Raw genomic sequence first — 14,799 nt, forward strand, 5'->3', positions numbered from 1 at the left:
TTAGTAACTATAAAGAAGCCAGAGTTTACAAATATATCACTTTCCCCAAATTTCCTACACTTACAGCTATAGTTCTCATAGACCACACATACCTGAAGCTTCCTCACCTTGTTCCAAGAACTGTAGGGTTCTATGCAAGTTGCTGCCTGGAACAGCTCTCCACCTCGAACTGGCATCTGTCTGGTGTTTTGACAACAGAAGCGTTTTAAATAGTACGTGTCAATGAAATGCAAAGGTTTTGCATCTCTTTAGAATGGGATATGATGATTCTAAAGTTTTATTCTATTCTGCATCATATTGTCATACATGGAATTATTAATCCTGCCCATATAAGATAGAAGGGCATGAGGCCCCCTGGATATAAGAAGAGCTGGAAATAGGAATAGTGACAAAAATGGAACTTTTAATTCTTGATTGATGAAAATGTGCAGTAAATTCCACGCAGCCCCATTCTGTTCATTCAGCAGAAGAATTCACACCATGTCCTTACACTTTATGCTTTTCTTGTACATGCTGTAAGTTTAATACAGTTTTACCTTATGACATGTCACTTTGTATTTCACTATAGCTACTTCTCCCCAGTAAAGTCTTTAGTCATGAAAGAATGAAACTGGAAGGCAATTAAAGCTCCTGCTTTTTTGGTGTGTTTGAAAACAACTGTTACACTACCTGTGGTCACTCTCAGACTGTATTTCTGTGCATCAGTCCAGAATTTGTGTGTTAAAAAGGTGCAATTTTAATACTGGCATTCTGGAGAGTTAAAAAAATATATTCAGAAATTCCTTACTTCACTTGCACAATACAATCATTCCTATTAAACTCATTTACTTGTTTACATACCATTTGTCTGGTTTGCATTGTGATGATTTCCACAGCGTATGGTAGTACCAAGCCTTAATTTATAACATTTTGTTCAGTTGTTTTCAGTCTAGGAGTTGTAACTGCCAGGTCAAAAGCACAGCTAAAACTCAAACAACCGGCAGCATCATAGAATCGTTTAGGTTGGAAAAGACCTTTAAGATCATCAAGTCCAACCGTTAACCTAGCCCTGCCATCCCACCACTAAACCATGTCCCTGAGCACCTCGTCTGCCCATCTTTTAAATTCCTCCAGGGATGGGGACTCCAGCACTTCCCTGGGCAGCCTGTTCCAGTGCTTAACAACCCTTTCAGTAAAGAAATCTTCCCTAAGATCCAGTCTAAACCTCCCCTGGACAGAAATTGTAAGTATGATCACTAATGAAAAGAAAGGGTTGGTTTAGACTTTCTAGAACAACCACACTGGTTGAATTCCAGGCATGATTTATTTTCTCCTTCTAGCATTTGGGTAACTTGAGTGCTCTGTGGAACCAGCTGTGGGTCTCCTGTGAAGTCCCTTAACGAAGCTGCGTGCTTAGATCTTCTTCTGTAAGATTTAGAATCTGTGACGGGTTATGGAAAGTACAATTTACCCAGATATCCTCCCCTCAGATGACTTGGACAGAATACATTGTTTCCCAGCTTGTTTCCCTCCTTCACCACTGGTGTCATTTATATCTAAATAATGCCATTAGCACACCTTGGGATCAAAGGTCCTGCATTTATACAAAATACATATTAGAACATAAACATTTCTTCAAGTTTGGCAGAGCTACAGGAAAAAAGCAGAAAAACACTGGAAGAGGGGATTAAAACAGAGAAGGCAGATTAGATCCTTCACTAGAATAATCTACCACAGTGCTGGATGCCAGCTCCAACCAGACAAGGAAAACAGGTGCAGTCACTGCTCTGTTAAAGCTAGAAGCCTGGTTAGAATCAGAATCATTTAGGTTGGAAAAGACCTTTAAGATCATCAAGTCCAACCACTAACCTAACCCTGCCATCCCACCACTAAACCATGTCCCTAAGCACCTCGTCTGCTGTCTTTTATATAGAGACGGAGGGAACGGTCAGAGCAGTACCCAACAGCCTCTGCTCCAGCCACTGCCTCTCTCACGCCTGCACCACCATCCCAGCAGCAAGCATGCCAGGAGGGATCCTAGGGAAACATAGCTCTGAAGAACAGAATTTGTGCTGAAAATAGTTTGCGGTAGCAGGTTCTCATTGTGCATTTCGGGATTGTTGTTTAAAAACTTATGAACAGCTTTTAGTTTTACTGCCAGCCATCTTCGCAGAAAAGCAGAGAGATTGGTTGGGGAAGTCAGAACCCCTCCAACACATACGCCCCTTACAGATGATCGAGGAACAGCCACAGTGGTGATCTTTTCTGGAGATGGATTAGTTTAATCTTTTGTACACCGATGGCAAGTTCCTTTGGGAAGACAGTAAAATATATTAGAACTTTATCATCAATAAATTTTATGTTTAATAAATTGTATCAGGTGAAGTAAGCAGCACTTGATTATTGAACCTTTTATGAATTTGGTTACCCTCAATAGCAACTTTTCTTAAAATTTATCAGTTTTATTGACCTTATGCTACAGAAAATAGAAAACATGCTTACAAGAAGAAGGGCCACTAGTTGAATGAGACTCCTAAGAATTTACTAGTAAAATAAAAAAAAAAAATCAAAACTCTAAACATAATAGAAATCCATCACTAAACCAAAGTAAAAGCTAGGTTGTTTTTTGTTTTTTTTTTCTCTTCCTCTTTTTTTCTTTGGTGCCAGTCCCATGTTAGGGACTGTTCATAAAATAAGTAATCAAAATACAAAAACGCACAGCTCTCCCTTCAGAAGTTCAGGTCCATCAGGAAAGTCGGAAAGTCAAAGCTCTGTCTGATCCTCTTCTCTGCATGACTCCTAGTATTGCAAAGGCAGCACTACACAAGATCTCTTGGCTCCAATCAGGGAAGAGTTGAAAGTCTAATTAGTCTGCAAAGAGACTGTTATTCCTTTGTAGTCTAAGTGACACTGGATATACTTCAACACATTAACACATTCCCATTTTTAAAAGAAGAAGGGTGCTTTGTAAAACTCTGGCATGCCTACATCCCATTTCTTTCATAATGCATCATACTGTGGTCAGAAGTACTGCTTGTGGATATCCATCAGAGAAACTTCCAAGACAAAATTAATACATACTTATATCTTACTTTGTTTTCAGAAGGACACCCCTTTTTGGAAGAAATTAGTTAGAAGGAAAAAAAAAACCCAAACCAAACCCAGCACACCTGTTGAATAGATACATCCCCCCTACAGAAAACCGGCCGCTGTCATGCAGGGTAATGACAGCTACTGATACAAAGCTGTTTGACACAGCAGGCTGCTTCCCACTCTCCTGCCTGGGTTCATCTGGGTTTGTACCCTAGGGTTTTGCTATCCAAGAATCTTCCAAAAGACAAAGCAAAACTTGATAAAAATGAAGTCTGCACTGCAAAATACTGACACATGCCTTTTCCCCCCCCAAAGTGGTCTTGGTGCACTGGATTGTAGTTTTGGCAAATCTAGTATATTTTCACATACAAAACTGTAATTAGAGAAAATAGAGATGTATCTTGTTAAGAAATAATACGCTCAAAATTCTAATGGAAAGAACAACTGAAAAAAGAGTATTTGCCAATGTGGAGTAAGTGTGTGTGTGTATATGTATATACACACACACACACATATATATATAATTTTCTCCTTCCAGTTTACAAATTGTTTGCCTTGCGTAAGATGCTCAAGAAAAATACATGCAAGTTTATCTGCAAGGAGAAAAAAATCATCTTTGGTTAGTCTGCCGACTTTTAGGATAGTTGGTAAAATAGAGAAGTAAGCGAATCTTTCCATCCAGAGCTAGGCTGCTTTGAACAAGAATGCAGATCAAGAACAAAAAGTGAGAAGTTGTAGAAACCTGTATCCCAGAAGAAAACATATGGAAATTCTGTAGCATGCCAGCAGTGTCATGGCACGGGCAGAAAGCCGCACTCTCCAGGAGCTCAGTGACTTGATCAAATACACATGGATCCGTAGACCTGTCATATACAGGTAAAGACATATACAGATTTCACAGAAAGCTGACTGAACAGTGCCAACATATACTACACAATTACTATGACAAGTGGCTTTAGGAAGAAGCTCTCACATTTTACACTGTTTGTATCTCACTTGAGCTTCAGCAGGGACAACTGCTAAGTACTCCAAAGAGTTTGTGGGAGAAATAGATGATCTAAAGCTGTGTGGCAAGGGGAAGAAGCTTCAACAAGAGTTCATAAGACTCTTTTCGAAAGTGAGCCGAGTGTTCTGATTTAGGTAGGTGGTTGAACAAGTATAGAAGTTGCCCTCGTTCACGACCACCTGCAGTATACATGGCAGGGCCTGTACTGTGGGGCTTGTGCACGTCCCTGCATGTGTTGCTGAGAATAAAAATTTCTTAGCTAATAGGAGCTGTGTTTGGATATATCTGTACCAAAAAATATACTGATGGAGCCTTCAAAGGAGTACCGTCCTTTTCTGCAAGTCTAGTGCAATTACATTCAGTAAGATTTATCATTATTATTTTGTATAAAGTACAAATAAAACCTCAGCATTTCCCAACAGAAAACATAAATAGAAAAAAGTCAAGACTTTTGTCTCAAAATCTGTCAGTATAAAGATTATGAGAGTAGAACCCCCACACTGGAGATCCATTAAAGCCATTGCCATTGTTCTAGCTATATTTTACTGAACGACAAGCAAAGCTTTCTACCCGAACACAGCAAACACTTATGTATATGAGTACTCTTATTGCCTCAATAGGACCATTCACATGGGTGAAGTTACTCAGGCAAGTAAGTGTAGGATGAAAACCAGATATGTGTAAAGCTTCTATTACCAAAGTGTTGCTGAGCTGAAGTGCAGCAGTCATGAGTACCCGCATGCCTGTTTTACAAATACAGATTCAACATCTACGCTGAATAAAGTATTTTTCCCAAGACTGTACTGATACACTTTATTACCTTCAGCACAAAAGAAGTATTTGCTGTTTTTTTACAACAGTTTACAGGGATTTCATTATGGACTAGTTCCTGCAAAGTTGTGTTCACACCAAGATATATGGCCTCTATTTTGAGCAGAGCCCCATCTTGAAAATATGTAATACATCTAAATCTTTTATAAGTTTTTTGTATTGCAAGTTTAAAAGGTGTCTGTGTTCAGAAACACGCAGACTGGATATTCTTCCACAGCTGCAAGCAAGCATACGCTAGGTATTGAATTCATACGATGTGTAAGAATCACTTCCTTCTGCCCCACACTCACTATTATTCACAAAATGCTCACAATGCATCACAACAAACATTAGACCAAATAATGACAAAATGATGTGTCACTGGAAGACACTGGGAGGAATCAGTTCATCACAATGTCTCAGGTCCCACAATACCTTTTTTTACAGTAACATTTCCAGGTATTCTGGGAGATGGACCATTACTCAAGGTTGAGCAAAGCCAGAAAAATCTTCCCAAATGCTCACTGACTGACAAACTGAAATTTTAACTCTAGAACCACTTCAATCTTGCATTCCAATCCATAAAATTTATCAAGATGTCTTAAAATCAATTAATGCTTTGTCCCTAATGCCTTAAGAAAGCCATTCCATAACCAGACTTAATCTATTTTCAGTAAAGATTTTCAGCATCTCAGTAGCCCTTCTTTGCATCTCTTACTAGTAAAAAACTTTCAGCAACAACGATCAGAATCAAACCCAGTATTGTTACAGTTTACTTACTCTCTGTACTAAAACAATCTCACCCAATGCACCCTAAATTCGCATTAGCCTGCTGCACTCAGTGAGGCCGATCAGTTATTTCAGTTTCTAGTATCCTAATTTTACTTTAAAAATATTCTCATTAGAACCCAAGTGAGTGACTTTGTATTTTGCGTTTTCAGTTTCACTCAGTTTTAGTCTTTCAGTCAAAGTCAGAATTTTTCCCAGTTCTCTGCAGTACTTGCAGTACCTCCCAACTTCATCTCATCCACAAATTACGCGTGACTTAGATGGCGATCTCAACCTAAGTCAGTTGTATATGAAGCAGGACGTATCCCTAGGCTGACCTCTCTCCATTTCCATCCTGGAAATTATTAAGAGTTTACTGCAATCTCTCTTTCCACCAGCTTTAATCCACCTTTCAATTCTCATGTTAATCTATTTTCACCTAAATATTTTTAGAGCCGTATGTCAAGCATTACTTAAGTAAATGAAATTCATTGCATTAATTTTCTAAAACTAAAGAATGCCGGTTATGTTGGTTCTCTGATAAATCCAACATTTTGAGATTTGCATTAGATATTACTACTCTATTTAAATTGCTGCCCATGACTTACAGCAACACTGTCTCTGTATCTCAGATCTCCTCATTCCTGCCCATTGTTCCCTAAACTATCAATTTTTTTTCCATTTCTTCCATTCTCATTATACATCTTCTCATTACATATTAATGCCTTCTCTGCCCCTCTTAAAAACTCTATTTTGGGAATTTGTGACAGTAACACTTGTCATTACTTGTCACAATTACAAAAATCCTGACTATATTAAGATCTGTTAAATCTAAAGAAGCCCATTTTACAGATGGGCTAACTGAGGCAAGAAAGTTGACAATTTCACCAACCATTTAGCTGGAGGTCTCTGGACTCTTAGGGATCAGTTTGTTGGGCTCTGACTGGGAATATGGCTCTGAGTAGAGTTAATTTCCGCATATCCTTCTTTAAATACTGTAGTCGTACTGCTGCCAAAGAGCCTCTGAAGCTCAGGAGAGAAGTACAATTGCTACGTTTTTCTTCATAGCACACACTAGGTAAAACCCAGACCTGCTAATCTTCCCAAATTGCCTGAGAATGTCTAAACATGTGGGCTCTCATACTTAGCATTGTATTCAACCACAACAACCTCCCCTCTAGCTATGGGAATACCACAGAATAAATACAGACAGTGAAAATGGGGAGGCAAATCAAAACAGGAAGGAAAGCACAAAGTCAGGAGACAGCATTTATGGACAAACATGGATCTCTTTAGTTCTCTGCAGATACGATGCAGTTATTTGCATAAATATTAAGTCTCCTAAATTTTCCAAAAGGGCCACATCAAATCAACTTTAATTATTTAATAAATATTTTAATGAGCACAAAGGTCCCAAGAGGACATCTGCTCCTCTCCATTTTCAGAATGCTGCCAACTTGTATTTTTTTCCTTCCCTTTCAGGGCTAGACTTAGTCTCTGCTATCATTTCCTCAACTAGGTTAACTTTCTCCTGTGCTATACCTCACATTTTTCCCAGTTTGCTGTAAAAAAAGGTGGGTTTTTTTTGTCATTCTACTGCTCCTCCCCACCTCTCCTATCTTCCTCTAATCTTCTACCTTATGCTCAAGCTTCCTTCTCATCTCTTTCAAGGTTCTAAAGAAATCAGCCAATAACTCTAGCCTCACTCCAGTCCCTGCCCTGCTCCCATCCCATGTGGGATTGTAAGCATTTCTTCCATTTTCTTCTGCAACCATTTCTGTGCCCCCTCCCGTTCTGTGGTGGGTGTGATTCTTTTTCTCCCCTAGCATGTGTCTCTGCTCTCTTTAAAGTTTGTTTTCAATGCTCTTATTTACAAAGTTCCTATTCTGAGATCATTTAGGGCATTACATTCACAACGATCTCTATGATCAGACTGTTCCAATGCTCTTGTAAACCAAAAAGAGCTCTGCTGGCAACATAATATACTTTTCTTGCTGATAGTGAAATATCTAATGCAAATTCATGTTTTCTTCAGTTCTCTCGTTACTACAGCTGTGCACTGAAAGGTGGCAACGCAGTAACAAAAAAGCATTCCTCCTTTTCCCAACAAACTTGGTTAAAATTCTAACATTTAAAAATAGGTATTCTGAGGTGATTGTGAAGAACAGTTACTGTCAGTATCAACATGCATTGGTGGTTTAGAAACGTAGCATCAAACTTTAGATTCTCCTAATCAGATATCCAGGCTCAGGCTTTCATTCCATAAACCCCACAATGGAGGGCATTTTAAAAGAAAGCAAGAGCTATGCTTTATAAGCAAGGGCACTTTTCAGTCTCAGTCAGAACACTACCCCAAAGACTCTATAATAACAGAAACTCTCTTTGATCTTTTGTAAATCTAACTTCCTCTAAATTTGTGTTCTCATTCTTTTTGTACCAGGCTCCTATTTCACTGTTGATGTGAAAAAGGAGAAAACCAAAGATCATTTGTTTGGAATACTGCACAATTAAAAGCTAACTTTTGGCACTATACTGGCACATTTAAAATTTAGCATTAAGAACATCTGTCAGCAGTATCTATATATTTGTAACTGACATTTTCCCAATACTTGTAAACAAGATACTAATTATGTTTTTTGGAAGGCCTTTTTATAGCCCACCACTGAATTTATATGCATTATATTATAAACGCACAGACACATGTGTCTGCACACCCCCCCCAACCTACTTCAGATAGTAAGATTCTCTGTAGTTAATTTTTTGTAGGTAAGTATTATATAGCATCAAATACTACAATTACAATCACATTCTGGAATATGATCATACTTAAGTCTATGCTTCTGAAACTTCACTTATGAAAGACATTATTAAAAATTCTACCAGAAACGACTGCAACAATTTTAAAAGAACACCTCCAGTATTAATAAATCCAATTACTGCACATTTGAAAATATCTCCACCATTTAATAAGCAATGACCTGCTCCACAAGACACTTTTCAAAGCCTTTTGCAAGAATCTTGAAGTACAACATGGAACTTTCCCTGCAGAGAGGTGAAAGTATAAAGAACTGCAAACACCTTAAGAAATACCAAAAGCCTTTTAAGTAACAAACATTGAACAGATTTACTAAAATTCTAGCTTACATAAGTAGCAAAACTGAGTATTTGTCAGAAAACGCTTTCTCCTCTCTTAAGATGAGATTGAGAAGACTGGGAACTCACAGTCCAGAGGAGAAAGGCCAACAAGCACGCAGGTGGCAATCATATTGAAGAGGAGAGAGGTGTTGGCTGTAGCATGCAAGAGAAACAGCACTCTATTTAATACTGTACTTGTACGTGTTGGGAATTGGTTTAAGAGGAGCTATGGGTTGATACTTTATCATCCAGAGCGGCTGTAAAATGAATCAGTCAACACTTCAAGCTCACACAATATTTAACAATGAGGCCATAAATTCCAGTGCATACTATAAATTCCAATTTGGAATAATCACAAGCTATCTACCTTCATTCTCCTGACATTTTCAAATATGTACACTTTCTGAACTGTTCTGCAACACTGGCTTGCACTTTTTGGCCATCTGCCACATTTAACGCTGTCCCAGAGTCTATACTTAATGGAATGGAAACATTTTTCTATAATTTACTTTAGGCATTGGTTTGGATGACAAAGACTCAGAGTCTGTTGCATCAAATGTTAGCAGCTTAAACATGTGGCTTCAGACATGGTTTGATGATTAAAAAATAAATTATCAGAGCAAAATAATTTATGCAAAATAAAACTCAATATGCTAATTCAGGTATTGTGGTCTGAAAGTCAGTATTAGGATATGTTTGATTTTCCAGAATTCGTGAGAATTTTATATGATAAATCTTCTAAACACTAATTTATTTTCAGAGAGAATGTCCTGATAGCTACTCTAAGAAATTAAACTTTTGTATTAGCATTTTCACCTCCATTCCCCTCAGAGACAATTATTTTAATTTCTTTCTAGGCAGAAGAAGGTTACATACTTGTAAATGATCACTCAAAAGTACTGCTTATGGCTTTTTTATTGCTTATTGCTTTTTCACTGATGGTTCCGTGGTTTCTTAGAGTAACCTAGAGATTCAACACAACTGTTGTCTGCCAACAGACAATTTTTTATATGCTTTAAGAAATACTTACATTTTTGTTTGCAACCTTCTTAGTTATCATTCATATCATTCAATCACAAAAAAAATATCGATTTTAATTGAAAAGCCTCAAATTAATACAGTATTATATCATAGCTTGCTTATTTTTCCATGTAATACAAAACCCCCAAAGTTCTTTTAATCATTCTTTAAATAGAAACAGGAAAACTGACTTTCCTCCTTCAAGTGATGGGGACTGAAGCTGGTATTAGTAAATAGTGGTGTGATCCCAAAAGTAAAGCGACTTCTGATTTTTTATAGCAATACAATATATATACTTCTTCATGGACCCAATGTTCTGCATCCTCCTTTCAACTGGAAAGCAGCTTTTCCAGCACAGTGTAACACCACTATAATATCCATGGAATAATTTACTGTAATTAATTTTGATACTGAAGTGAGGGATCTGTCTTGTATGGAACACTTTACAAAACACAGGTATATAGCCCAGGTCTGTACAGCATTACTATCAAAAAAGTTTCAGATTGCTTTATTCTAAATTTCCCAACATAATTAAAATCTAATCCAAGTCACTGTCCAGATTAGCATGCCACCCCATATCAGAAAGCAACACAAACAATATCAGACATTTTATCTATTAAATCTGCCAACTAAAATGCTTAAGCGTACATTTACAAGTTTTATACTACCCTTTTCAAATCTGCAGTCAAAGACTACACTCTTAAAAAGGATACAACCAGCTAAACTTTAATGCATGCTTATGTTTGATTTTCTTTTCCTCATCTTTTTGCTTTGAATATCAGACTTATTTTAGCCACTGCAAAACAGTGCGGCCATAAAGAATATGTGGATTTAATCCGGCAGCTTGGAAAGAAACACAGGTTGGATAATACGTCACTATAATTATTACATAAATCCGACATGCTTTATGGTGTACTCAATTATTATGTCACGTCAGTTATAAGACTACTTACTCTTTCTTTTGAACAGCATGGATGGATTTTTAACAATCAAGAGCTCTGTAATTGCAAGGGCAGACCTCATAAAGACTCAAAATTCAGTTTCCAAGATATTTTAATTAAATCCCAAGTCCAAAAAGTCTCCACAACAAAGCAGACAGGAAGAATATTAGCTGGAAATATGAAGCTCTATGACACTAATATCAGAGATGAACCTATACTGCTTTAATGGCTGAAGAACAGGCCTTTTTTTCAACCTCTTAAAAAGATGGAACAGCTATTAAGTACATCTCCCTAAAAGTTCATGTTGTTTAGAATCACTGCCTCTGGTTTCAGGATCATCTCTGATAAATATTAGTACTTTCTCTTAGTTACCCATACATATACAAAATTGTAAATGTTCACACAAAAGGAGCAAGAACCAATAATCAAGAATACATGTAACAGTCCATACATTTGTGGGGTATTGGGTTGGAACACCGTCTCTTTCTGAAGTATCAAGAGATGTTTTTTCCAGTATGTGTTAAAATGAAATACAAGTGTCCTCAGGTCTCCCTCAACTTTGACTTATGTCTCAGATAACACCCAAATAATTTATGTTTAGAAAAAGGTCCTTCCCGTGTGGATCTGTCAGCCTTCTCACATGCTCTCATTTCAGGAGGAAAGCGCTAATCTTTAGTTATCATTTTAAAGCTATTAAATAATTGTTTGAAATTAAAAACTATTAAATAATTGTTTGAAATAATCAAATCAGGGTAAGAATTTTAACAGAACATTCTTATACTTAAGTTTTTTTTCATATTCAGCATTTTCCCATTCTGATAATCTAAATATTGCAAGATTAATTCTAACTCTTGAGCAGTGTTCACAGTACTTTCTTCGGCATTTTGCTTACATCAAGCCACTGCATTCATATGTTTCTAGCTCCACTGTTTATAAAATGAAAACAGAGATTCCTACTGTACCATTAATTGCTAATCTGACACTGAAACAGTGATTGCATTGCCATGGGTGAAGGGACTGAGCACTTGTGTATAACTCCACTCCCCTAATAGGTACAGTAGTAAGTTGTTAGTTCTTTAGGCAAAAGACATGAATCTGTTGGATAAAGGCTTCATTCTCTGCCCGTAATCAGTAACTTGAGGGCCTTCTGTAGATTCTGCACAGCAGTGCTCACATCTTCATATTGCAAAGCACTGCCAGCATATTTGCAATATTTCTGAGCTCTGGCAAAGTCCTCTGGAGTCAAACGGACTTCCCCTGCAAAAACATAAGTATTACAAAGTTACTATAAAAGAAATCTGACTGAGGCTTCCTTTCACATGATTTCTGTGTGTTACTTATTTCCAGTAATATTATGAAAACCAGGTTAATATCTGTGTTAATATTACATAGACCAAGCTACAGTGTATCTTCTGTTCATTTTTCTTTCCATTCATACACTGCTTAACTTCTTTGCTGCTAGCAATTGAAAAATATAAGAGGACCTTTCTAAACACTGGTATTTGTATGACCCAGTGCCTTTCAAAAGTAAGTCAATACCTTTGAGAAAGATCTGCTCTTCATCTAAGGCAGCAAAGGAGAGCTTTTTAGTTACAATAAGTTAGCTGTAATCACATTACAACCTGCAAGAAACAAGGACAGTGTTTTTTGTGTTTACAGTATAATTACTTTGCTCTCTTCTTCAGGAATAATACATAATAGAAACTATTCCTTCTCAACTGGAATAACTTTTCAAATTCTGGGCATTTCTCACTGGCATGTTTCTGCGCATTTTATATTTCTGTTTTATCCAAGTAATGTTTATGTTTCCAATTTTATGTAAGATGACTGAAAACAAGACTGATCTCATTAAATGTGCCCATTTTTGCAATATCGGATGGATAACATTAGCAAAAAATACTCTCATAATATGGTACAGAACAATTAACTGTATTTATTAATCAGAATATTTTCATCATGTAAGTTAAAACACTCGGAAATCTGTAATGCCTATACACATGCATTCAGTCTTCTAGAAAGCACAGTAGGGACTTATGCCCTGGCAGAAGATTGAATAGCATCACTCGTGTACATAAAATAAAGCACAGTTATTTTACTGTCCCCCCTTTTACCCACAAATTCACTGGGAGTTTTAACGCTAATCCCATGCCACTCCAACAAGCTATGGATAAATTATAAAACCTTTACTCATATTCTTTCAGAACAACTTAACTCGTAAAAAGACTGATTTTTATGGACATGGATAATTATATGCAATACTAAAGCATTATGTATTTATTTAATTGGTTTCCCAAACAGCATCTTACAAGCAATGAACAGATTTCACAGATTAAGAAAAATGCATTTTGAAATGCACTATAGATTTTATATAAAATTTGTTAAACAAAGATTTAGCTGTCTAAGTACAGCTTTCTAATTTTAAGCGAGGATATGAATATACTTAAATGCATTTTTATGGTACAATTTCAGTTAGCTGAATCCCTTTCTTTCAAAATAAAACTGTTGTAAGCAATACTGTGAGAACGTTTACGAAAGAATCTCAGTTCTTATCAGAAAATGTCTATTATATTTGCTTTTCCTTTCCCCAGTCTTATTATTTAAGAACAGCTTTTGAACAAATAAAACTGAAAACCTGGGAATATTAAAAACTAGACTGGTCTGCTGGGTTTCAAAACAACCCTACCCCAATAAAAAGCAGAAGGGTAAGTGCCCTTAAGATTACAAATTTTTAAAATATACTCTGGAAGCATACTTACTTTCCCTTCAACAAAAAAATGTAACCACAAAGTAACTGTTGAATATTGAGGCACATGACAACTTGGTGAGCTCATTATCATTGCAATGTATATTAGTTTACTGCTGAATAAGTGAAGCCACATTAAATCTCTTAAAATACATACACATGTGAGTAAATACATGCGAGGGAGTGCACAAAAACAGGCACACTTAGGTTATTTTGTAACCTAAATAAAGTCACAGACTAAAAGCAGCTGGGGTCAATCTGCAATCACATTACTGAACATCTTTAAGAAATTAAAAAGACCAAGTTCCCCTCAAAGTGGCTTTATGCTATGATGCCAAAAGAAACTACAAAATCATTCTTTTAAAAACTGGCCAAGGCATCAGTCCAGTATTCAACTAATTTGCTGGAAGGAAGCCTAAATTCACCAGTCTAATCTTATTTTTACAGTATGAGCTCTATTAATGTTTTGCTGGCATAAAGCCTTATTTATTATGAAATCTACTTCAGATGCTATTATGACATAACTTGAGGGCAAAAAAGTTAACAATTTTAAATTATAAACCAAAGTTTACACAGTAAAGGTTTGATCTTTTGATGTGCTTGGTGGCCTCAGCTGCTACTGAAGTCAGCACCTCACAATGGACAAGCAGAATAGAAATAAAACAGCTCTGCATTCTTAAGCTTTCAAAATAATGTGAAACTTAACTATAATGTCTGTACTTACATCAAAGGTATAACCACAAAAGGTAGTAACTGACTTCAATTTACATATTCTAAGAGTTAAGCTGTTTTGGAAAAAAGGAAAGCAGCTTTGCAGAAAAAGACCTGGGGGTCCTGGTGGACACCAATTTGTCCATGAACCAACAATCTGCCCTTGCAGCAGAGGACTAATGGCAACCTGGGCTGCATTAGGACTGCTGCCAGCAGGTGGAGGGAGGTGATCCTTCCCCTTTATTCAGCACTAATGAGGCCACACCTGGAGGACTGTGTCCATTTCTGCATTCCTCAGTACAAGAGAGACTGACATAATGGAGAGAGTCCATCGAAGGGCCACAAAGATGATGAAGGGACTGGAGCAGGTCTCTCATGAGGAGAGGCTGAGAGAGCTGGGACTGTTCAGCCTGGAGAAGAGAAGGCTCAGGGGATACTGTCAATGTGTACAAATACCTGAAGGGAGGGTGCATAGAAGATGGAGCCAGGCTCTTTTCAGTGGTGCCCACTGACAAGACCAGAGGTGTTTCACAAACTGAAAGACAGGAGGGTCTTGCCTGAACATCAGCAAACACTTTTGCCCAGAGGGGTTG

At 37.1% G+C, this 14,799-nt stretch overlaps 1 protein-coding gene across 6 annotated transcripts in view; it reads right to left on the minus strand.

The window, feature by feature from the left end:
• Positions 1–8,265: 8,265 nt before the first annotated feature.
• The window catches only part of VTA1 (vesicle trafficking 1), a 41,879-nt gene continuing 35,345 nt past the window's right edge, over positions 8,266–14,799 (minus strand). For 3 of the 6 annotated variants that reach the window (XM_035899791.1, XM_035899792.1, XM_035899788.1), the window contains exons 8-9: positions 14,663–14,741; positions 8,266–12,009 (exon numbers count right to left, since the gene is read on the minus strand). In XM_035899791.1, coding sequence (XP_035755684.1) covers positions 11,931–12,009; positions 14,663–14,741 — 158 coding nt within the window. In that variant the 3' untranslated portion in view covers positions 8,266–11,930. The remainder of the gene's footprint in view (positions 12,010–14,662; positions 14,742–14,799) is intronic. The other 3 variants (XM_035899789.1, XM_035899790.1, XM_009644314.2) reach the window with 3 other exon arrangements.

This window comes from Egretta garzetta, unplaced genomic scaffold (assembly GCF_000687185.1).
Source record: "Egretta garzetta isolate BGI_Z169 unplaced genomic scaffold, ASM68718v1 scaffold397, whole genome shotgun sequence".
NCBI classification, from domain to species: Eukaryota; Metazoa; Chordata; class Aves; order Pelecaniformes; family Ardeidae; genus Egretta; species Egretta garzetta.